This window comes from Mauremys mutica, chromosome 15, assembly GCF_020497125.1.
Source record: "Mauremys mutica isolate MM-2020 ecotype Southern chromosome 15, ASM2049712v1, whole genome shotgun sequence".
NCBI lineage: Eukaryota > Metazoa > Chordata > Testudines > Geoemydidae > Mauremys > Mauremys mutica.
Genome location: NC_059086.1, coordinates 5,636,885 through 5,659,817, shown reverse-complemented (window position 1 = coordinate 5,659,817; position 22,933 = coordinate 5,636,885). Strand labels below are relative to the sequence as shown.

The window sequence follows — 22,933 nt, the reverse complement described above, 5'->3', positions numbered from 1 at the left end:
TGCCAGCCTAGGGCTTGGAGACCAGGGTTTAAGTCCTTGTGTGATCTTGAGCCAATCCGTTAGCCTCTCCGTGCTTTGGTTCTGTAAAATGGCAATTCCCAGGGTTGCTTGCTCCAGTACTGCAGTAGTGTGGAGGGTGTGTGTGGGGGGCACAGGAGTACCTAAGGTGGATCGCAGTGTTCTTCATCCCAGAGTGATGCCTGGGCCCTTTTTCCTGAGCGCAGCCCCCTCGGCAGATATTCAATGGGGATTTCGTCGACCGCGGCTCCTTCTCCGTGGAAGTGATATTAACGCTGTTCGGTTTTAAGCTGCTGTATCCGGATCATTTCCACTTACTCCGTGGTAAGTGCAGTCCCATCCCACCTTGGGGGTGGGGAAGGGGGAATAAGCCACTGGAGAGCCCTGCTTTGTACTCAAGGCGGGGCAAGAACTCCCCAAACTGTCCCCTCCGCTGACTGTTTTCCTGGTGCTTCCCCAGCCTGCAGCTGAGACCCAGAGTTGGAGTTCCCCTTCTTAGCAAAACTGGCTTCTCCAAATCCACCTGCTGTCTCTAGGATTCCCCAGCTGCAGGGGATCATCATGGAAATGCAGAATTTCCTGGATGCTCCGGCTTTCGCTCCTTTCCTTTCCTTTCCCAGCTATCTCGCGCCCTTTCAGTCGGTCTCTGGGTGGGTCACAGTCTCCGAACCATTGATATTTCATGGTTCTATCTAAGCCTGCGTATCTGAAAAGACCTGGGTGCACCCCTCCCCTAAAGCTAACTCAGCTGAACCAAACGGCCATGAAAATTCACCAGCCCAATCGCAAAATCTGCTTCGAGCTAAACCCAGCGAAATTGACACCCCCGTCCACAAAAGAACCAAGTTTCTCAGGGCGATCGCTCCTGTATAGCAGCTATCGCCACTCCCCTTGGGCAGCAATATTAACCTCTTCCCTGCCAGGAACGAGAGAAAGGTGCCACCACTCTCACCCTTCCGCATGCTTGAGAAGCTGAACTTTGCCAACCAACCCAGGCTCTGGGTGACTCTTGTGAGAGGAGCAGTTACCCCAGCTAGAGGCCCTCCACTGAGCAGCAGCCGCGAGATCCACATTTAAGGGCTGCCAGTCCCAGAGTGCTTTGTTTCATTGATCGCTTCCTGCAAGGCATCATCTGGTCTGCCCCCCCTTATAGCACGGGCCAGAGAGCTGCCCTGAAGCAATTCCTGTTGGAGCCAGTATCTTAGGCTATGTCTACGCTACCACGATAAGTCGAGCTACGCGACGCAGCTTCAGCTACGTGAATAACGTATCTTAGGTCGAGTTACCGCGGGGACGTCGACGGGAGAAAACTTCCCGTCAACCTACCTTACTCTTCTCCTTGGGGGTAGAGTACAGGGATCGACTGGAGAGCGATCTGCAGTCGATTTGGCGGGTCTTTACTAGACCCGCTAAATCGACCGCCCTGTGGATCAATCTCAGAGCGTCGCCGTAATGTAGACCTGCCCTTAGAAAAACCATCCGTCTTGATTTTAAAATGGCCACTGATGGCGAATCCAGCCCAGCCCTTGGTAAACTGGTGCAATGGGCTGATTCTCTTCACGGTTAAAAATTAGCTCCTTATTTCTGGTCGGAATTTGTCTCACTTCAACTCCCAGCCATTGGTTCTTGTTAGACTGTTGTCTGTTAGATCGAGGAGCCTGTGATCCCATATGTGGGTACTTACAGACTGTGATCGTCACCCCTTCACCTTCTCTTTCAGCTAAACAGATGGAGGTGTGGGAGCTGCTTTCCAGTCCTGTATGAACACAGGAAAGCGTCCCAGCTCACAAGCCAGTTGGGGCTCGGTAGAGCATCCAGAGAGGAAGGAAGGATGGCCCAGTAGTTATGGCGCAATAGTTCAAGTCCCAGCTCTGCCACAGATTCCCTGTGTGACCTGGGGCAAGTCCCCTAGGCCTTCTGCGTCTCCATTTCCCCATCTCTCAAATGGGGATATTAGTCCTCCCTGGCCTCACCGCAGAGCTGGGAGGATAAATGCATTAAGGATTAAGAGGTGCTTAGATACTAGAGTGTGGGAGGCCAGGTTTAACTTCAGGTTAAAAGCCACCGCTTGACTTTCACTCAGAAGTGCATGAGGGAGCCAGGTAGTGCAGGGTTAATGAGGTGACACCTCCTTTCCCCCTCCGTCTCGCTCCAGTGGGCCCAGTTCCAATGGCTAAGCTCTCCAAGGAATTGTTTGGGGGCAGTTCTCTGGCTTGTGCTATGCAGGAGTCAGACTAGATGCTCTCGTCTGGCCTTGGCATCGGTGAATCTCTAAAGCAGTAAAACTCACCCCTTCCCCCTTGTTACCGCTGGCTGTGAGCGGCCCATTCGCGAAGCCTGGGAATGGCAGAGCTGTCAAATCAGCCCAGTAACCAGGGGCCTTCCTTGGGGATCAGCCACACTGACCTTTATTAATACACTGCTGCAGTGAACTCCTCACACCCCATCCCTCCCTCTGCCCTGGGAAAGGGGTGACAGCGGCTCTCCTTTCTCCAGCTGGTCCCCCGTTGATTGATTGATTTTTTGTTTTTTTTCCTCCTTCCCCCATCTCTTTGGCCCCCAGGGAATCACGAGACGGATAACATGAACCAGATCTACGGGTTCGAGGGGGAAGTGAAAGCCAAATACACAGCCCAGATGTTTGCGCTTTTCAGCGAGGTCTTTGAGTGGCTGCCCCTGGCGCAATGCATCAATGGCAAAGTGTTGGTGAGAGCAGAATGCAGCACTGCGGGGGGGGACACACACATGTCCGTACTGGCAGTGGGCATGGAGAGTAGCCAAGGCCCTATGTGTAATCCTATGCACCTCCATAGCTTGGATCTACCTGTAGCCCAAGGGTGGGCAAACTACGGCCCGGGGGCCACATCCAGCCTCCCAGACGTTTGAATTTGGCCCTCGAGCTTCCGGAAGAAGTGGCATGTCCCCCCTCTGGCTCCTATGCATAAGGGCAGCCAGGGGGCTCTGCATGCTGCCCCTGTCCTAAGCACTGCCCCTGCAGCTCCCATTGGCCGGGAACTGCGGCCAATGGGAGCTGCAGGGTGGCACCTGCGGACAGGGCAGTGTACAGAGCCGCCTGGCCGCACCTCTGCGTAGGAGCCGGAGGGGGGAAATGCTGCTGCTTGAGCTAATCACTGCCCAAAGCCTGCACCCCTGACACCCTCCCATGCCCCAACCCTCTACCCCAGCCCTGATCCCCTTCCCGCGCTCTGAAGCCCTCAGTCCCAGACTGGAGTACCCTCCCGCACTCTGAACTCCTCATTTCTGGCTCCACCCCAGAGCCCACACCTCCAGATGGAGCCCTCACCCCCTCCCGCACCCCAACCCCCAGTTTTGTGAGCATTCATGGCCCACTATGCAATTTCCATACCTAGGTGTGTCCCTTGGGCCAAAAAGTTTGCCTATCCCTGCTGTAGCCCCTCCGTTACCTCCCTCGGCGCTGGTCTGGGAGGGCACTGAGTGTGTTAGGGTTCCGATGGGCCCCCTTGCCGTTTACTCCCCTTCCCCGCTGTTCCTGCCCCACTCCCATTGGGCGGTGTGGAAGCTTAAGGCCAACTCGTTGCTAGGGCCTGACCTATCCGAGCGCCCTCTCCCCACCCCTGACCTGTGCTGTGCTCCCTGCCAGATAATGCACGGCGGGCTCTTCAGTGAAGACGGGGTCACGTTGGACGACATCCGGAAGATCGAGAGGAATCGGCAGCCTCCGGATTCAGGTGAGGATAGGAAGGCGCGCCATGCGCGGGGTGGGTGTTGTCTCGGGCCGGGCTTTTCCTGCTGCTAGAGGTTGCACTGGTGGGGTGGGACGGTCCTCTGGGTGCACAGATCCTGGCCCATGGGGAGTGACGGGAAGACCCCTTGGATCGCACGGTACAGCAGAGTCTCCTGTTTTTGTGAAGCACCCGTCCCTGTAGTACATGGGCACTTCTGCTGGTGCTAATCCGTGTCGCCTCAGTGACTACAATGGCTCTGTGCTGGTTTACGTCAGTGGGGAACTGGCCTGCATAACGCTCGGGGGCTGGGCATGACCGTACCCCTGTCCCCAGCTTGGCCATCTCGCACCAGATCCTCCTCCCCTGCTGCTTTTGACATGGGACCGGGCTTATCAGAGGCCTGCTGGTGTCAGTGATGCAGCAAGGTGTGGAAACCACTGAGGGATCCCCTGGATCAGTTGCCTCGAACCCAATCGAAGGGTGTAAATCTGGAGGAAGTAACATGTGCTGTTTAAAGAGGCAGGACTGAGGAATGTAGAGGAATGTAAAGGAATTACGTTTTGGCCAGATAACATGGCCCCTTTCCTAGGGAGCTGAGGGAAATCTGGCAGCTTGGGTCTTTGAAACAACTTAGAGAACACAGACTAAGGACGGACTCTGCACTGAATGGAAAGTGATCACATGTGTTGCAGACTTTCCATTGCTCATTTCCATGAGGGACTGCTTGGCTTGCAGAGTGGAGTGTTTTCCTTTGGAAACTGGACTGAGTTAATGTTCAGCTCTGTAGTCACGCACTGGGGCAAACTGATCGCTGCTGTCAACCCACCAGCTTCGGTAAAGTCACCCGGGGCTGCCTCCAGTCCACGGCGCTTGTGACGCACCCTGCGTGGGAGTCCGGAGGGTGGTGCAGTTTCAGCTGGATAGAAACATCAGAGAAAAGGGTCAGGGAGCTGGTATTGTAGATTTATGTCGCATGCTGTAATATGTCTCATCCCACCCCCAGCTAAGGAGAGCCAGGCCGTGTCAGTGCTTGGATGGGAGACCAAGGGGAAGGGAGCCCTGCCATGCTGCAGGAAGTGGGGCTGGTGGTAGGTAACTGTCTCTGTAAGTCAATACAGGAGCAGTGCACTAGGGGGCACCGTGCTGCAGGAAGTGGGGCTGGGTGTTAGGTAACTGTCTCTGTAAGTCAATACAGGAGCAGTGCACTAGGGGGCACCGTGCTGCAGGAAGTGGGGCTGGGTGTTAGGTAGCTGCCCCTGTAAATCAGTACAGGAGCAGTGCCCTAGGGGGTGCTGTGCTGCAGGAAGTGGGGCTGGGTGTTAGGTAGCTGCCCCTGTAAATCAGTACAGGAGCAGTGCCCTAGGGGGTGCTGTGCTGCAGGAAGTGGGGCTGGGTGTTAGGTAGCTGCCCCTGTAAATCAGTACAGGAGCAGTGCCCTAGGGGGCGCCGTGCTGCAGGAAGTGGGGCTGGGTGTTAGGTAGCTGCCCCTGTAAATCAGTACAGGAGCAGTGCCCTAGGGGGCGCCGTGCTGCAGGAAGTGGGGCTGGGTGTTAGGTAGCTGCCCCTGTAAATCAGTACAGGAGCAGTGCCCTAGGGGGCGCCGTGCTGCAGGAAGTGGGGCTGGGTGTTAGGTAGCTGCCCCTGTAAATCAGTACAGGAGCAGTGCACTAGGGGGCACCGTGCTGCAGGAAGTGGGGCTGGGTGTTAGGTAGCTGCCCCTGTAAATCAGTACAGGAGCAGTGCCCTAGGGGGTGCTGTGCTGCAGGAAGTGGGGCTGGGTGTTAGGTAGCTGCCCCTGTAAATCAGTACAGGAGCAGTGCCCTAGGGGGCGCCGTGCTGCAGGAAGTGGGGCTGGGTGTTAGGTAGCTGCCCCTGTAAATCAGTACAGGAGCAGTGCCCTAGGGGGCGCCGTGCTGCAGGAAGTGGGGCTGGGTGTTAGGTAGCTGCCCCTGTAAATCAGTACAGGAGCAGTGCCCTAGGGGGTGCTGTGCTGCAGGAAGTGGGGCTGGGTGTTAGGTAGCTGCCCCTGTAAATCAGTACAGGAGCAGTGCCCTAGGGGGCGCCGTGCTGCAGGAAGTGGGGCTGGGTGTTAGGTAGCTGCCCCTGTAAATCAGTACAGGAGCAGTGCCCTAGGGGGTGCTGTGCTGCAGGAAGTGGGGCTGGGTGTTAGGTAGCTGCCCCTGTAAATCAGTACAGGAGCAGTGCCCTAGGGGGCGCCGTGCTGCAGGAAGTGGGGCTGGTAGGTAGCTGCCCTGAGTCAATACAGCACCAGCGCTCTAGGGGGCACTGTACTGCAGGAAATGCTGTTTTAAGGACAAAACAAACTGGTTACCGACTGCTTTTCCCAAGACTGGCTTATTTAACCAGGGGTGTCCTGGCTCAGATTCAGCTCTGGTAACAGTTTCACCAGCAGTTTCAATTAGCTCCACTGTTCCAGCCACTGTTACTATGCACTGTTACATAGTCACACCCCTCCCCTCCCAATTGGCAGCTTTCCATGCTGAGGCTATGGCTATACTTGCACTTCAAAGCGCTGCCGCGGCCGCGCTTTGAAGCGCTAAGTGTAGTCAAAGCGCCAGCGCTGGGAGAGAGCTCTCCCAGCGCTGTCCGTACTCCACCTCCCTGTGGGGAATAACGGACAGCGCTGGGAGCCGCGCTCCCAGCGCTGGGGCTTTGACCACACTGGCGCTTTGCAGCGCCGCAATTTGCAGCACTGGAGAGGGTGTGTTTTCACACCCTGCTGCAGCGCTGCAAATTTGCAAGTGTAGCCATGGCCTGAGTGATGGATCCTTATCTGTTCGTATCCCCAGGGGCTGGGTGTGCTTAGAACAGGCTCCCTGAGCCCCATGTCTCATGCCACCGCTTTCTCCTCTCCCACCCGCCGGAAGCTTTGTTTCTTTTTGTTAACTTTTCCTTCGAGAGTGAGGCGCACTTTAAAAGCACGTTCGGGGGCCCACTTGGATCCTTCACCCTCCTGTAGTTTCACCGCCTGCCACGTCCTACGTTTAGCCTGAAAAGGCCTCAGTGCCCAGCCTGTCTCTAAAGCACTACAACTCTCTGTGATCCTAAGTCCCGGGGAGTCACTCCGCCTCGTTCAGGTTTTTGTCTCATCTCATCACCCCACAATATTTACCATATTTATCCTCATAACCGTCCAGAGAGGCAGGGCAGTGCTGTAATCCCGTTTTACAGATGGCGATAAGGTGCTTAGACCAGTCTGTGGCAGAGCAGTGAATTGGCCACGTAGCCCAAGTACTAGGTTAGTGCTCTAACCACTGGTCCCTCCTTCCTCTCCACCAAGATGGTCAGGAACACAACCCTAAACCTCTGACTGCCAGCTGCTGGAGGATGGGAGGGGGCAGACGGGTGCATCACTCCAGCTGCCCTGTTCTGTGTATACCCCCGAAGCATCTGGCATCGGCCACTGTCAGAAGACTGGGCTGAATGAACCATTGGTCTGACCCACTATGGCCATTCTTATGTACCAGGAGAGGTGAAGTGACTTGGGAAATCTTCTGATCTCCATTGGGAAACCAAAAAGCTCTTTTTTTTTTTTGGATGAAATGCCAATATTTTTTGGGGAGGGAATGAACATAAGAGTGGCCATATTGGGGCATCCCAGTGGTCTGTCTAGCCCAGTACCCTCTCTTCCGACAGTAGCTGGTGCTAGATGAACACAACCAGAGCAATAATATAGCGTTCCATCCCCTGTTATCCAGTCCCAGCTTCTAGCAGTCAAAAGTTTAGGGACACCTGGAGCATGGGGCTGCGTCCCTGGACATCTTGGCTAATAGCCATTGATAGACCTGTCCTCCAGGAACTTCTCTCTCTTTTTTTTTTAACCCAATTATACATTTGGCCCTCACAACATCCCCTGGCAATGAGTTCCACAGGTTGACTGTGCTTTATGTAAAGTACTTTCCTTATGTTTGTTTTAAACCAGCTGCCTATTCATTTCATTGAGTGACCCTTGATTCCTATGTTACGTGAAGGGGTAAATAACACTTCCTTATTCATTTTCTCCATGATTTTATAGACCACTATCAAATCCCACCCTTAGTTGTCTCTTTTCTAAGATGAACAGTTCCAGGCTTTTTAATCTCTCCTCATTTGCCAATTCTAAGAAATCTTTTTCGAGATGGGGTGACCAGAACTGCAGGCAGCATTCTGGGGGTGGTCGTACCATGGATTTATAGAGCGATATTATAATATTTACTGTCTTATTATCTATCTCTTTCCTAATGGTTCTCAACATTCTGTTCGCTTTTTTGACTGCCGCTGCGTGTTGAGCAGATGTTTTCCGAGGACTAATCACAATGATTCCAAGATCTCTTTTCTTGCGTGGTAACAGTTAATTCGGAGCCCATCATTTTGTATGAATAGTTGGGATTATTTTTTTTTTCCAATGTGCATTATTTTGCATTTATCAACATTGCATTTCATCTGCCATTTTGTGCCCAGTCCCCCAGTTTGGTGAGATCCCTTATGGCCTGCTTTGGACTTGACTGTCTTGAATACCTTAGTATCATCTGCAAACTTTCCCCGCCTCAATATTTACCTCCTTTTCCAGATTATGTATGACTATGTTGAACAGCACTGGTCCCTTACAGATCTTTGGGGGACCTGGCTGTTTACCTCTCTTCTCTGTGAAAACTGACCATTTATTCCTACTCTTTGGTTCCTGTCTTTTAACCAGTTACTGATCCATGAAAGGCCCTTCCCTCTTATCCCAGGACTGCTTACTTTGCTTAAGAACCTCTGGGGAGGGACCTTGTCAAAGGCTTTCTGAAACTCCAAGTACGTTATAGCCACTCTATCAGCCTTGTCCATATGCTTGTTGACACCCTCAAAGAATTCTCATAGATTGAGGCGTGATTTCCCTTTGCAAAAGCCATGCTGACTCTTCTTCACCATGTCATGTTCATCTGTGTGTCTCATAATTCTGCTCTTTACTATAGTTTCAACTAATTTGCCTGAAAATTAGGAAATTTGTCTTGAAGTCAGACTTACTGGTCTGTAATTGCCAAGATTGCTTCCGGAGCCTTGTTAAAAAATTGGCATTACATTAGCTCCCCTCCAGTCATCTGGTACAGAGGCTGATTTAAGCGATAGGTTACATCCCACAGTTAGTAGTTCTGCCATTTCATAGTTGAGTTCGTTCAGATGTTGTGGGTGAATATCACCTGGTCCTGGTGACTTATTACTGCTTAATTTATCAGTTTGTTCCAAAACTTCCTCTATCGACACCTCCATCTGGGACAGTTCCTCAGATTTGTCACCTCAAAAGAATGTCTCAGGTGTGGGAATCTCCCTGAAATCCTCTGTGGTGAAGACCGATGCAAAGGATCCAACTAGCGTCTCCGCAATGACCTCGTCTTTCATGAGTGCTCCTTTAGCATCTTAATTGTCCAGAGGCCCCACTCATTGTTCGGCCCACTTCCTTGCTTCTGATGTACTTAAAACAACAACAACAACAACAACAAACTTGCTGCCAATTTTTGTGCCTTTTGCTAGTTGCTCTTCAAATTCTGTTTTGGCCGACCTAATTATACTTCTGTACTTGACTTGCCAGAGTTTATGCTCCTTTCTATTTTTCTCACTAGGATTTGACTCCCAAAGGGGATGTCCTTTTGCTTCTAATGGCCATTTCACTCTGCTGTTTAGCCATAGTGGCCTTTGTTTTTTTTGCTGCTTTTACAGTTTGTATGTATGTATGTTGTGTGGATTGATTGATTGTTTACATTTAGTTATGGTGTTTTTAAATAGTTTCCTTGCAGCTTGCAGGCATTTCTCTGTCTTAATGGCCATTTAAATAACTTTCTCATTTTTGTTTAGTTCCCCTTTTTGAAGTCAAATGCTATTGAAATGTGGGGTTTTTGGTATTTCCCCCCTAGAAGGATGTTCATGTAATAATTTTCTGGTTGCTGTTACTGGATGGTTCCGCTAACTCTGTTGAGGACTAAATCAGGAATTGCCTCTCCACTTGTGGGTTCCGGGACTAGCTGCATCATGTCCTGAAGTGACACGTACCCAGTCCGTATGGGGGGTTATTGGAATCCCCCCTTATTTGTTGGTTTTGGGGCTTCTCTAATCTCCCTGAGCATTTCGCCATCACCATCCTGGTCACATGGTTGGTGTATATTCCTGAAGCGATGCTCTTACTGTTCAAGCATGGAATTTGTCTGTAGAGATCCTGTGGCACAGTCTGATTCATTGAAGATTTTTACTATGTTGGACTCTGCTTCTTTTCACATACAGTACCACTCTCCCAGCAGCGCGACTTACTTCATCATTCCTGTGTATTTTGTACCCTGTTATGACTGTGTCCCATTGGTTAGCATTGTTCCACCAAGTTTCTCTGATGCCTGTTATAGCAATATCCTCATTTAAGGCCACCCCTTAGTTCTCCCATCTTAGTGTTTAGACTTCTAGCACAGGTACACAATTACTTATAGAATGCGTTAGTATATAATTGTCTGCCTTCCTCTGACGTAATTCAATGGGACTCTCTTTCATTTGATTGTTTCTATTCAGCTCCTGCCTGTACTTTACCAACTTCTGCCCTCTCCTCTTTACTAGGGTGCAGAGCAGTGCTTCTCAGCCAGGGGTACAGAGAGGTCTCCCAGGGGTTACGTCAACTCGTGTAGATATTTGCCTAGTTTTACAATAGGCTGCATAAAAAGCACTGGCGAAGTCAATGCAAACTAAAGTTTCATACAGACAATGACTTGTTTAGACTGCTTTCTATAACGTAACCTGTGTATCCGCACTGTATTAGACATGCGTTTTATGTCACTGAGGCATTCAGGCACGTTAATGAGGCTGAAGTTGTCATGGTGTGTATGCGGCTGTGATGTAAAAGTGCATAGATTTTTTTTTTTTTAAATGATGAGCTGGAAGTTGCGATGGTGAAAATTGTAGGAAATTGAAAATGACTGCAAAAACGCCATCCTCAGATCTGCGAGGAGTATATTGCTTTTGGATGCACATCTACACATAACGATCCACCTCAAGCTTTGTGTTTCGTTTGCGGAGAAACTATCAGTTAACAGTATGAAGCCGGTGCATTTGCAATGGCGTTTGAAGATACACCCTGTGCATGCGGGTAAGTCAGTAGAATTTTTTTCAAAGAAAGCTTTCTGAGGTCCAGACTTACCAGCTTAAAATGAAAAAAGCTTCAACTGCTTCCACAGATGCACTCAAAGCTTCATCTGCGGTCTCCCTTCTTGTAGCAAAATCAAAGATGATGTACACAATTGCGGGAAATCTGATTCTGCCTGCCGCTGTGGCGCCTGCAGAAAACATGCTTGATTTTAAAAAAAAGCAGCCGATACACTCAAGAAAGTACCCTGATGAAATGACACCATGTGCTGTAGAAGTGAAGAAGTGGCTGAGGATATTGTCTCTCAGCTTATAGGGAAACTTAAAATGGCAAAAACATTTGCTCTTCAGCTTGATGAGTCCACGGATATCAGCGGAGAAGTTCAGCTGCTCACATTCGATACTTGAAACCACTGATATCAATGAGCACGTACCGTTTTGCAAAAGGATAAAGGCCAACTCCATGGGTGTTGATGGGTATTAGAGGCCAGGGGAGGCTATGCCTCCTCTAACCTAGGCCGTGGCCCCACCCACACTCCGCCCTGAGGCCCCGCCCCCCCTCCCCTGAAGCTGGTGGGGGCACAGCTCCAGCTGGCAGCCTGGAGCTCGGGGCTCAAAACGGCTGGTGGCTCGGAGCTGTCTGGGCTGGCCGGCAGGCCGGGGCAGTGCTCGGGCGAGCCGGCCGGGGCTCCTCCTGCCATGGGGGAGAGGGACTTGGGGCTTCAGCGGGCGAGGGGGAGCAGGGCCTCCGGCGAAAGGGGCAAGGCTGGGGGGGCTAGCTTCCCCAAAAGGGGGCAGGGGTGTTCACACACCGCCCAGGGCCCGCTCAACTGGAGAGGACGTGTTTAATTGACTTGTTTTTTCTGCACACAAATTGAGTTGGAATTTATGCAGATTCATCTGCCCTGACGGGGCTGCTGCATTGACCCGGAGGGTGAACAGACTTAATAAGCTAGAATCAGGACAAAAAAAACCTTCCTTGCATAGCCTGCACTGTGCCATCTGCTTGCTTCAAAAGAGATGAGTTCTGAGCTGCATGAGGTTTTAAATGAGTCTGGCAAAACTTGTCAACTTTCTCCTGTCCAGGCCACTCAATGCTCGCCTGTTTCCCATTCTTTGCAAAGAGGTGGAGTCCGAACATCAGCAACTGTTGCTTCACCCAGAGGTTTACTGGCTTTCAAGAGAAAAAGTACTTAACAGATTGTTTGAATTACGCACGGAAGCTCACATTTCTTTCTGATCATTCATCCCCTCTTGCTTCTGTGTTTGACAACATGTGTGGTTAGCGCAACTTGCCTGCCTCACAGATATATTCAGCAAGCGGAATGATCTAAATTTGTCCACGCTAGGCCGTGACACTAACATTCTGACTCTCTATGGCAAAATGAATGCTTTTATCAAGAAATTCTGGAAGTCCAGATGTGGAGGCAGCGACTGTACCTGTTTTCCACCGCGTCACGCATATGTCACTGGTGTCTGCACAGGGGAAATTTGAGCAGAACAAAATTAAAGAAATAATAGTAAACATCTGCATTCAAGTCATTTCCCCAACATTCAACACAACTCGGCTCAGGTTGGTAAAAAACCCATTCCTTTTGTCAGATGTTAGCGCTCTGCCGGCCAGCAAGAAAATCTTCTTGAGCTAGCCTCAGGCCGTGGTCTGCGAATGATGTTTAATGACTCCTCACTCGCCCAGTTCTGGTGTTTAGTACAGAGAGAGGACACTGACCGTGGGAACCAGGCTTCGGATGGTCTGTTACCTTCCGGGTTAACATATCAGTGAAGTCTCGTGTTCTGCCCTGACTGCCAGCCAAGCCAAAGAGCAGGAAGAGACTCAGTGGGGAGAAAACCCTAATTGTTGGTGTCGCTCCACCGCCTCCGGAAGTGACCAGGCTCACGAGGGGAAACCAGGCTCAGGTATCACATTTGAAATGAAAGTGCCGTATTCATAGTCCAGTCGCCTTCGTTTATCATTAGATAGTAAAAACGAGAACGCCGGCAATTGGTCAGTAACTGTGCGCTGGGGCACCTGTGTATTTTGATGTCTGATTTTTGTGAGTGAGGGGAAGCTTGGGGTACGCGAGACAAACCAGACTCCTGAAGAGGGTTCAGCAATGTGGAAAGGTTGAGAACCATTGATACAGAGTGTCCACTTTAATAAATCCTCCCCTAAGGGAGAGGGAGGTGTGGGCTGGAGGGGCCCTGGGGACTGAGCCGGGGAGGGTCTGGGCTGGAGGGGCCCAGGGGACTGAGCTGGGGAGGGTGGGGGGAGGGTCCGGGCTGGAGGGGCCCAGGGGACTGAGCCGGGGAGGGCGGGGGGAGGAAGGCTCACTCAGTCACAGCCGATAGCTGGTGTAGGATTCGCACGAGGGTGGCGCTTCCCCAGCGCACCCTGCGTGGAGTGACGTGTGCTTTCTCCTCATTGGCAGGTCCCATGTGCGACTTGCTCTGGTCCGACCCGCAGCCTCAGGTGAGTGCCAGTGAAATCCTCCGCACTGCGGGCGTGCGGCTAGTTCAGCTCCCGGTGCGGGCTCTGCGCCGAGCCGCTGTCCTCTGCCCCCACATCTGCACGGAAGCGCCGATCACAGGCCGAGCGGGTCACTGCTCCGGGTGGGCTCACTCAGAGCGGCCTCTGCTGGCCCTCACCGGCGTGGGGCATCCAGGGAGCTGGGTGGGGCCCCCCACCGCCTGGCAGCTGATGCTGGTTCTCCGCCCCAGCTGACAGCTCACTGCGGGGGGAGGAGGGACCATCTGCTGCTCTGGCAGTGGCTGGGGTAGGTAAGTTTGGTGGGCTCAGCTCAGAGGTGTGGCAGGGGCTTGCCCGTCTCTGCTGGCACAAGCGCGTTTGCTGTGAGGCTGAGGGACGTGGAAATTGAATCCCCGTCGCCCCTTAGAGATTTATCGGTGCGGAGGTGAAAAGGAGATTGCCCAGGGCTGTCTGCAGCACCTGGCGCCAGCCCAAATCTCTGGCAGGCAGGAGGGAGTTAAGCTGCATCTGGGAGTCGGTGAGGGCATCCACACTGCATTGTGAGCCTGCGTCTGTGGGATCTCTGCTCCCCACACCACGTGCAGACCCCTCCCCCCGCCCAGCCGCGTCAGGACATGTTCGGTGACTCCGTCGGGATCCCCTCCCCCCGCCTTTCCAGAACGGCCGGTCGGTCAGCAAGCGCGGCGTGAGCTGTCAGTTCGGGCCCGACGTCACGAAAAGCTTCCTGGAACGGAACCAGCTAGATTACATCATCCGGAGCCACGAGGTCAAGCCCGAGGGCTACGAGGTGACGCACGAGGGCAAGTGCATCACCGTCTTTTCGGCACCCAACTACTGGTGAGTGCTCCGGGCCGTGCCCTGGGGACCCCTGGCTGGCCACGCCATGGAATGAGCAGGGTACGTCTCTGTTTTCTTCAGGGCCTGGCCTGTATGGGCCCCTGCCGCTTGTCCAGCCTGCTGCATTCGGATCGTGAAGTCTCAACCCCAGGGATCACTGCTCCCTCTCCCCCTCCGCTGAGATGCAGCCACCTCTGAGGTGGAACATGGCCACTGCTTGTATAGGGATGGCTCACCTGCTGCTGAGATGCAGCCACCTCTGGGGCGTGGCGGTTGTTTAACAGCAGTAACACGACACGACAAGGTTAGGTCAGGAAGTAAAGAATCCTAGGGCCAGAGGGAATTTGCTAGATTTTCCCAGGAAGCCGAGTTTTGAGCTCCTGTGAGAAGTGCTGTCGACTCTTAACAACCCCCAGGAGGTCAGGATCTCAGGTTTCAATCTTGTCCACGCTTCCTACACCCCCTAGCACCACTGGCCAGCACTGAGCGTGAGGGGAGAGCACCCCCGGGTGAGTCCCCGCCCCCTGCAGCTCCGCACTGGGACAGTGTGGCCAGCAGGGAGCGCACCCCCTGCTGAGCCGTCTGCCCTGCTCCCGGCAGTTTCTGGCTTTCTCCAGGAGGTCTCAAGTCATGGTACGGTACTGACCTAGCCCAGCTGCAGGGGTGACAGCACAGGGCTCCAGGCTGCTCTTTTCTGTGCAGGAGCAAAGCCAGCCTGGTTAACGTCTGCATCTCCCACCTCCGCCCCCGGGGAGGGCGCATTGCCTGGGAAAGGGGAGCAGAGCGGCCAGCAAGCAGCTAACAGGCTGTGCGCACGTGTTGTAAAAGGCAGCGGTACCTAGTATTTAGAGCTGGGAGGGAAGTGTGGTCTAGTGGTTAGAGCAGGGGAGGCGGCTGGGAGTCAGACTCAAGGGTTCTATTTCCAACTCAGCAAGTGCTTGGGCACGGTACTGCTCTGTGCCTCGGTTTCCCCCTGGGGGTCCCAGCCCTGCAGGTGAAGCCTCTGAGGTTTCAATGGAAGTGCTGAGCGCTGCTCGCCCTACTCCTGAAGCAGATGCAGCAGACAGGTCTGGTGGTTTTCTCCCACGAAGCAGCAGAGTCAGGGGTGGTCCGGGCCCACTGGGTAAAGGTCAGGGAGGTCTCTGTGGGCGGGGGATGGGATTCCCCTTTCCTTGGCTGGACGTGACCAGCCCTCTGTGCGTTCTCTCCCCAGCGACCAGATGGGGAATAAAGGTTCATACATCCACCTGCGGGGGTCGGACCTGCGCCCCGAATTCCACCAGTTCACAGCCGTGGTGAGTGATTGGATTGTCCCGTCGGGGCCTCTGGGCACTGACTGCACCCGCCCCTGTGGGCCTGCCCGCCTGGGGCAACTCCCTCCGGCCGTCGCGCTGCCCAAGGGTGCGGTTTCATGGGCATGGCCTGTTTCCGTGGCTAGGCAGACAATCCCAGGCCTTCCCCTGCTCCTTCCGTCTGCCTCTTGGGGTTCCCTGCCCGTCCAGACCCAGCTCCTAGCAACCAGACCTGGGGCAGCAGGGCGGCGGGGTGGGGGCAGTGGTGAAATCTCTGAGCTTGTCCTGTCCCGTACCACCCTGTGCTGCAGTGTGCAGACAGACCGGGGCCCTATAGGCCGCTCTGGCAACATGAAGAGGCCTTTGAGGGGGGCAGAAACACCCCCCACCTCCCCCGCTCAAGGGGCCTCCCCAGCAGGTGTGGAGTGCGGAAGAGGGAGATCAGGTTTATGCTCAGAGCACACGGCGCACTTGCTGTTTTCTGCCCTCCAGGGCCCATAGGGGCAAAGCACGTGAGTTAATTACAGCAGCTTCAGGGCTGGTCTTACACCAGGGGCCCAGAATATGGGGAGCGCAGAGAGGGCTTAAAGCTGCCCCCTGCCCCTCTCCCCAGGGACAGGGACAGGGGAGCTGGGAATGGGGCCCACTGTCACTGGAACGAGGCCGGATCCTGGAAAAACGTGCCCACCACGTGCCCCTCCGAATCTCCCAGCCCATGGAGTCAGCCTCCCTCGGATGCTCTGGACACAGGCCGATCAGCAGCCAGGCGCCAGCTGCTTGGGAGCTGCAGTGTTAACCCTCCTCCCTGGGAGGAGGAATTGTGCTGAAGTTTCATCAGCCCTTGGCTGTGAGGGGATGTTTACCCTTCTCCTGTCTCTGCTGCTCGCTGCAATGAAATCATTGCACTGGCGTGGGGTCCCCTCATCCCAGCCACAGGATCTCTGGGCTAAAGGGAGTTTTCCAGCCCTGCTGCCTGAGGGGGGAGTCAGCCATTGGCAGCAAGGCTCCTGAGGGGAATGAACCATGGGAGACAAAGGCTAGGATGCACTTAAACCCCTCCTGTGGGGCAGTGGGGGCTGAGGGGTCTTAAAGGGACAGGACCCGATTCTCAGAATAGCTGGGCAGACAAGTGTCCCATAACTGTGGGGGGAACAGGCCCTCCGGGGTTATGTTTGCCAAGGTGCCTAGTGATTCAAGGCCCAATCTGAGACTCCCAAAGGGTCTGATTTCGAGAAGGGGCAGGAGCCCTGGCCCTGGCTAAGAGAGATGGGCAGTTCTGCGTGAAAAATGCAGTTTCAGGTGGAGCGAAACTGTTTGCAAATTGAGGTCAAATTTGGTTACTAGTTTCAGCTGAAAAGAATAACAGGTAAAAAATATTCCAGAAAGTTGAATAGTTTAGGCCTGGTCTACGCTGGGGGGAGGGGTGTTGAGCTAAGTTACGTGACTTCAGCTACGTGAATAACCGCCTGCGTCAACTCTGCCTGCGCCTCTGGCGGCGGCGGAGTACAGGAGTCGACAGGAGAGCACTCGGGGGTCGATTTATCGTGTCTAAACTAGATGTGATAAATCGACCCCCGCCCGCTGGATCGATTGCTGCCCGCCGATCCGGGGGGTAGTGTAGACATACCCTCAGAAACATAGAGTGAAAACATCCATTAACCCACCAGAAAACGGACCCTTTAATTCTGCCCAAAATGGAATTCTCCCCTCCTTCCTTCCACGCCCCCCCCCCCCCTTTTCGTTTTGGTCAATCTGAACGGAAGTGGTTTTGGATTTTTTTGGTTCAGCTGCTGAACGGGAAAATCAATGTGTCACCCAGCTCTAATCCCCAGTCGAGAGTCGTGATCCACGTGTCTGTGGTGGTGCCCCCAGTTACATTTTGACCAGCGGCATGGGCAATCCTTCCCCCCCCCCAGTGCCTCCTGACACCCTTCCTGGGCATTGGCATCTGCCCAGCGCCCCCTGGCTCTGCACTGGGGCCTTGGTGAGCCCCTGTAATCATTAATTTACTACCCATCTGGAGCATCTGAGATTCCTAAGTGCTTAATGGCTCAGCGTGTGTGCGCGTCACAATCACTTCCCCCAGCGCAGAAGCACAGTTGTGTTTGGGGTCAAGCACAGAAGTTTGCCAACAGCTGTCAGCAAAACCACACCCGTTCAGGGCTGGAAGTGAACAGAAACCCTGGGCCTGACATATTTATCCAATTAGAATGTATCTGGGAAGAGGCAGATGCCCCAGCTTGTGTGTGGAGGGAAGATCCCATTTCGCCTCTGACAACCACAAGCAATCAAGACCTTGATATTACCGATTTACCCCAAAAAACACTCCGTGCAGCACAGCAACCCCTACTGCTGCTCCAGGCGATTGGGGCCAGCACTGACTGCTGGGGAGAGCGCCCCCCACCCTGCTTTCTGCAGCATGGCGCCCCTTAGTGCCACACTGGGACATTGCTTGAGAGAGGACAGCGCCCCCGTCGCAGTCTCCCTACAGCCTCTTGGTTTGTGCTTCTGCTCCCCGAGTGGGTGGGGGAATCTGCAGATACCATGGGAGGGGGGACAGGGCTACCCCCAGAGCCCCGCCGGGCCCTAACCTGGCCACCTCTTCTCTTTCAGCCTCACCCGAACGTCAAACCGATGGCCTATGCCAACACCCTCCTCCAGCTGGGGATGATGTAACTTGCCCTGTCGCCGCCGCCCCCGCCTGGAGGCCCCTCATGTTAGGCAGAGATGGCCCCTCGGCCTTTTTACATTCTTCCACCATCAGCCCGGACTGCCCAGGTGCCGGAGCGTCCATCACGAGGGCGGGGAGGGGGGGTTGCTGTGGTTCTCTTCCCCCCACGCCGAGCCCATTTGTAGTGTTGCCGTGAGCTGGTGCCGCACAGCCGAGAGGCAGGAGTATTTTTTTTTTTTTTTTTAATATATTGGAAAGATTGTATTTATTCCCAGGGCTCGCTCAGCCTCCGGCCCGGAGCAGAGAGGCCGCTGGGCCCAAGCCAGTCTCTGTCTGCGGCCCGATCTCGCCCGACAGACGGTATTGGCTTGCAGGGTGGAGCGCGGAGGCTTCCCCTCCCTTCCCCAAGTGCTCTGGCTTTGAGGCGTGTCTCTGTTGGGTGGTCTCTAGGCTTGGGGGTTTCAGGAGAGGTGAGGGGGCTTGGTGGGGTCAGAGGTTAGGATCAGGTCACGAGCAGAAGCAAGGTGTCGGCGTGGGGGGGTGGTCCCATCCGTAGTCATCCTCTCCCTCTGCATCAGAAACCCAGGGTGGGCAGGCAGGGCTCTGCTGTCACCAGCTTCGGAGGCACTCCCTGTGTCAGCTCAGAGAGGTGGGGCGAGAGCTGGGCACAGTAGGGATCCCTGAGCGCATCCCTGGAGGCATTCAGTGCTCGGTGGAGCTGGGCCTGGGACCCCCAGGTGCCAGTCTGACAAGAGGTCTCTAATGCCGAGACCTGGGCCCCGGGACCCCTGGTTGCTGGCATCTGGGCCCCAGGACCCCTGATCTGTGGGGCTGGAACCCCTGGCTGCTGGGATATGGGTCCCAGGGCCCCCAGCTGCCAGTCTGACAAGAGGTTTCTAATACCAAGACCTGGGCCCCGGGACCTCTGGTTGCTGAGATCTGGGCCACGGGACTGCTGGCTGCCAGTCTCACAGGACCTCCCTAATACTGGGATCTGAGTCCCACGACCCCTGGCTGCCAGGATCTGGATCCTGGACCCCTGGGTGCCGGGGTCTTGGTCCCAGGACCACCAGCTGCCAATCTCACAAGAGCGCTCTCACCCCGGGGTCCCCCTCATCTAGGTCCCCTGTGAGGTCTCTCATCGCAGCTCCCGGCTACAGAGGACAGGGGCAGCATACGCCCCTCCCTTCCCATGAGACATTCCTCCTCCCTGGGCATCTGCCTCTAGCCCTCCACCACAAAGAAGTAAGGTTAAGAGTTTGTCACAGTTTGTTTAGTAAAAGCCAGGGACCGGTCACAGGCAATAAACACAAATTCACAGAAGCCCGTGACCCGGCCCTGGCTTTCGCTCAACAGAACTGTGACAAAATGGGGCTGACGGGTGGGATGAGGGTCCGAGCCCTGCTGCGGGGGAGGTCAGGGGGGAGGTCTGCGGCGGCTGGGAGATGTGGGACCCCCCCCCCATGGTGGCTCAGAGCTCCAGGGGGCCTTCTGCTGGCTGACAGCTGAAGTCCCACCGCCCAAGGGCTGAAGCGGAAAATGTCCCGGAGGTCTCGGGAAGTCCTGGAATCTGTGACCTAATCTTAGCCTTACAGATAAGCAATAGGTGTGCGGGTGTTGGGCTGGCAGAGGCCCAGCCTCCAACTCATGCCAGGAGTGTGTGGGTGTGTGTGTGTAGCAGGGGCAGTGGGGGGGGGGCACCAGACTGGATTTTGTGGGGTGCTTTACCCCAGTTGCCCACCCCCACCTTTGCCCCCTTCTCTCAGCCTGGGGAGCGTCGGGCACCTCCTCGAGGAAGCGCGACCGGCCTTTTGTGCCACATGCGCAAGCCAACAGCAGATGCGTCCAAAGCACTTGGGTGTCTCCGTGCGCACCACCGGATCCAGGAGCCCGCCCCCCACCGCCGCCTCTCGAGCTATTTTACTGTCTGTAATTAAAGATGTTAAAATAAAATAATTATTATAAGCCTTGCGGGCTAACTGGCCACTCCTGTGTCCCGGGCCTGCCCGCAAGCAGATCGCTTGTCCCGAGTGGCTGTAGCGCCCCCTGCTGTTCTCCTGCCTGGGCTGCCAAAGGCCCCCGTTTACACACAGAAATTGACCCGTGGAGCTAGAGCAGAATGTCTCTACTTCCCTAGTTATGCCAATCAATTTCCCCAAGCCATTTCATAGCTTATCTCCTGCTCCTCAGGCTGTGCATTGGCGGAGCAGTGGGGTTTTGCAGGATGGTGCTCAGGGCTCCTGATCAGCTGCTATCATAGAATCATAGAATCTCAGGGTTGGAAGGGACCTCAGGAGGTCATCTAGTCCAACCCCCTGCTCAAAGCAGGACCAAACCCAACTAAATCCTCCCAGCCAGGGCTTTGTCAAGCCTGACCTTAAAAACCTCTAAGGAAGGAGATTCCACCAGCTCCCTAGGTAACCCATTCCAGTGCTTCACCACCCTACTAGTGAAAAAGTTTTTCCTAATGTCCAACCTAAACCTCCCTCTCTGCAACTTGAGACCATTACTCCTTGTTGTGTCATCTTCTACCACTGAGAACAGTCTAGATCCATCCTCTTTGGAACCCCCTTTCAGGTAGTTGAAAACAGCTATCAAATCCCCCCTCATTCTTCTCTTCTGCAGACTAAACAATCCCAGTTCCCTCAGCCTCTCCTCATAAGTCATGTGCTCCAGCCCCCTAATCATTTTTGTTGCCCTCCGCTGGACTCTCCAATTTATCCACATCCTTCTTGTAGTGTGGGGCCCAAAACTGGACACACTACTCCAAATGAGGCCTCACCAGTGCTGAGTAGAGGGGAATGATCACATCCCTCGATCTGCTGGAAATGCCCCTACTTATACAACCCAAAATGCCATTAGCCTTCTTGGCAACAAGGGCACAGTGTCGACTCATATTCAGCTTTTCGTCCACCGTAACCCCTAGGTCCTTTTCTGCAGAACTGCTGCCCAGCCATTCGGTCCCTAGTCTGTAGCAGTGCATGGGATTCTTCCGTCCTAAGTGCAGGAATCTGCACTTGTCCTTGTTGAACCTCATCATATTTCTTTTGGCCCAATCCTCTAATTTGTCTATGAAAGGGACTGGGTGGATCTGCAGAAGGAATGATGGGGCTTTTTCCTTGCTGGGCGCTGGCTTGCAGTTCAGCCCAGAGCTGACAGCCAGGCCCTGCCCTGGATATCATCAGCCAGCAACTGATCACACAACTGCTGCTGGCGTTCGTGTTGGTGGAGGGGCTTGGAGATAATAGAACAGGATGCAAAGGGGCCCCTGAAGAGACTTTAGCTGGGCTCTGTGCAACGGGGAGAGTTGCCAACTCAGTCAGAGTTTGCAAAAAAAAATTACATTTTGTCCAAGTGAAATGTGGCATTTGACCCAAACCTCATTTTTCCCCCAACTTTTCAATTGGTTGAAAATGTTCATGTTTGGTTTGACTCCAAATGATTTTTTCCTCCTGACCTTTTGAAATTGCCAGTGGACTGAAAAAAAATCTGTTGTTTGTCCAGCTCTAGACTCACTGGCTTGATACCCCAGATCCATACTCTGGTTCTGCCATGAATATGGCCTTTGCATTTAGTTCCTCAGCATATCGGCTTCAGAAAAACTTCAGAACCCCTCGCCCACAACAAACATGGCTGCCTCACCCTCTAATCTTCCCACCTAGCTCCTGGCTTCAGAACCCCATGCCCACAACAAACATGGCCGCCTCACCCTCTAACCTGCCTCTTGGATATCTCCTGCTTGGCAGGTGGGGGAGTCTTAGTCCCTCCTCTCTGCCCCCCCCTTTCCTTTTGTTGTAGTTAATCACATCCCCCAAAAGTGACACTAAAAGAACCTTATCGAGCTTGCAAAGACAGCTGTTACCAGGCCCTAGGTTTAAGGATGTCCCCATAACCTTAATGCTGCCCCACCTTGTGTGCATCATTGGGAGCAGTCTTTATCATATGCTGTTTGAGAGGCAGCGTAGCCTAGTGGCCTGAGACTCAAGAACCCAGGGTTCTATTCCAGGGTCTGCCATTGGCTGACCTTGGGAAAGCCACTTCTGTTTCCTCAGTGTGTTATTTTTTTGCCATTGAAAATAGCTGAGTTTGTGGTATCTGTTTTAAACTGAACAAATGTTGCCTTTTGGCTGCTGCAAAAAGAACATTTTGGGGGTTTGAGAAGCTTGTTCAAAAATAATTGTTTTTGTTGACCTTTTCCAGGGTGGGTGGATGAGGATTTTCAGCCCAGTTCGAATTCTCAGTGCAGTGCCGCCACCTTTTAACCTCATAGCAGCCACGGCCCAGTCTAATGAACTCTTTGGGGTTTGTTTCCTGTAAATGTCCTTGGCTTTTAGCCATTTGTCTGAGCTTTGATTAGGATCTCGTTAAGCAAGGAAGTCCCCGAGCTTATCAAAGTCCCTTAGGTCTATGAATGAACCATTCAGCTCCGCCTATGTGAGTGATGCACACACAGAGATATCGCCACAGATCTGTCAGCACACGCCAGGGTTGAGATCACAAGCAAGCTACAAACCAGGCTCAGCTGGTCACGCTTTTCCATTCGCTCTGTCCCTGGGGCGCGTGAAGCCATCAGGAAACACACTGCAGCCTGGTCGCTCTGCGCAATGTGCAGCCAGAAGAGACTCAACAGGAGAGAACGAGCAGTGAGAGGAGCCAGCTGGCATGCGGGATGCCTGGGTTCCCCTTCTGGGGCTGGATGGGAATGGAGACTAGTGGTTAGAGGAGAGGACAGGGGTTCAGCACATCTGGGGTCTCTTCCTTTTCCTGACGCTGTAGTCCATTATTCCTAATTTTGTGTTAGCACCGAGGAGCCAGCCCC

The 22,933-nt window shown here is 53.8% G+C and overlaps 1 protein-coding gene across 1 annotated transcript in view; it reads left to right on the top strand.

Annotated features, from left to right (window-relative positions):
* PPP5C (protein phosphatase 5 catalytic subunit) overlaps window positions 1–20,082 on the top strand; it is a 43,165-nt gene extending 23,083 nt beyond the window's left edge. Inside the window, exons 7-13 of the mRNA XM_044988249.1 lie at window positions 237–342; window positions 2,582–2,724; window positions 3,641–3,728; window positions 13,256–13,296; window positions 13,973–14,151; window positions 15,365–15,446; window positions 18,057–20,082. Coding sequence (XP_044844184.1) covers window positions 237–342; window positions 2,582–2,724; window positions 3,641–3,728; window positions 13,256–13,296; window positions 13,973–14,151; window positions 15,365–15,446; window positions 18,057–18,119 — 702 coding nt within the window. The 3' untranslated portion in view covers window positions 18,120–20,082. The remainder of the gene's footprint in view (window positions 1–236; window positions 343–2,581; window positions 2,725–3,640; window positions 3,729–13,255; window positions 13,297–13,972; window positions 14,152–15,364; window positions 15,447–18,056) is intronic.
* The last annotated feature ends 2,851 nt before the right edge of the window (window positions 20,083–22,933 follow it).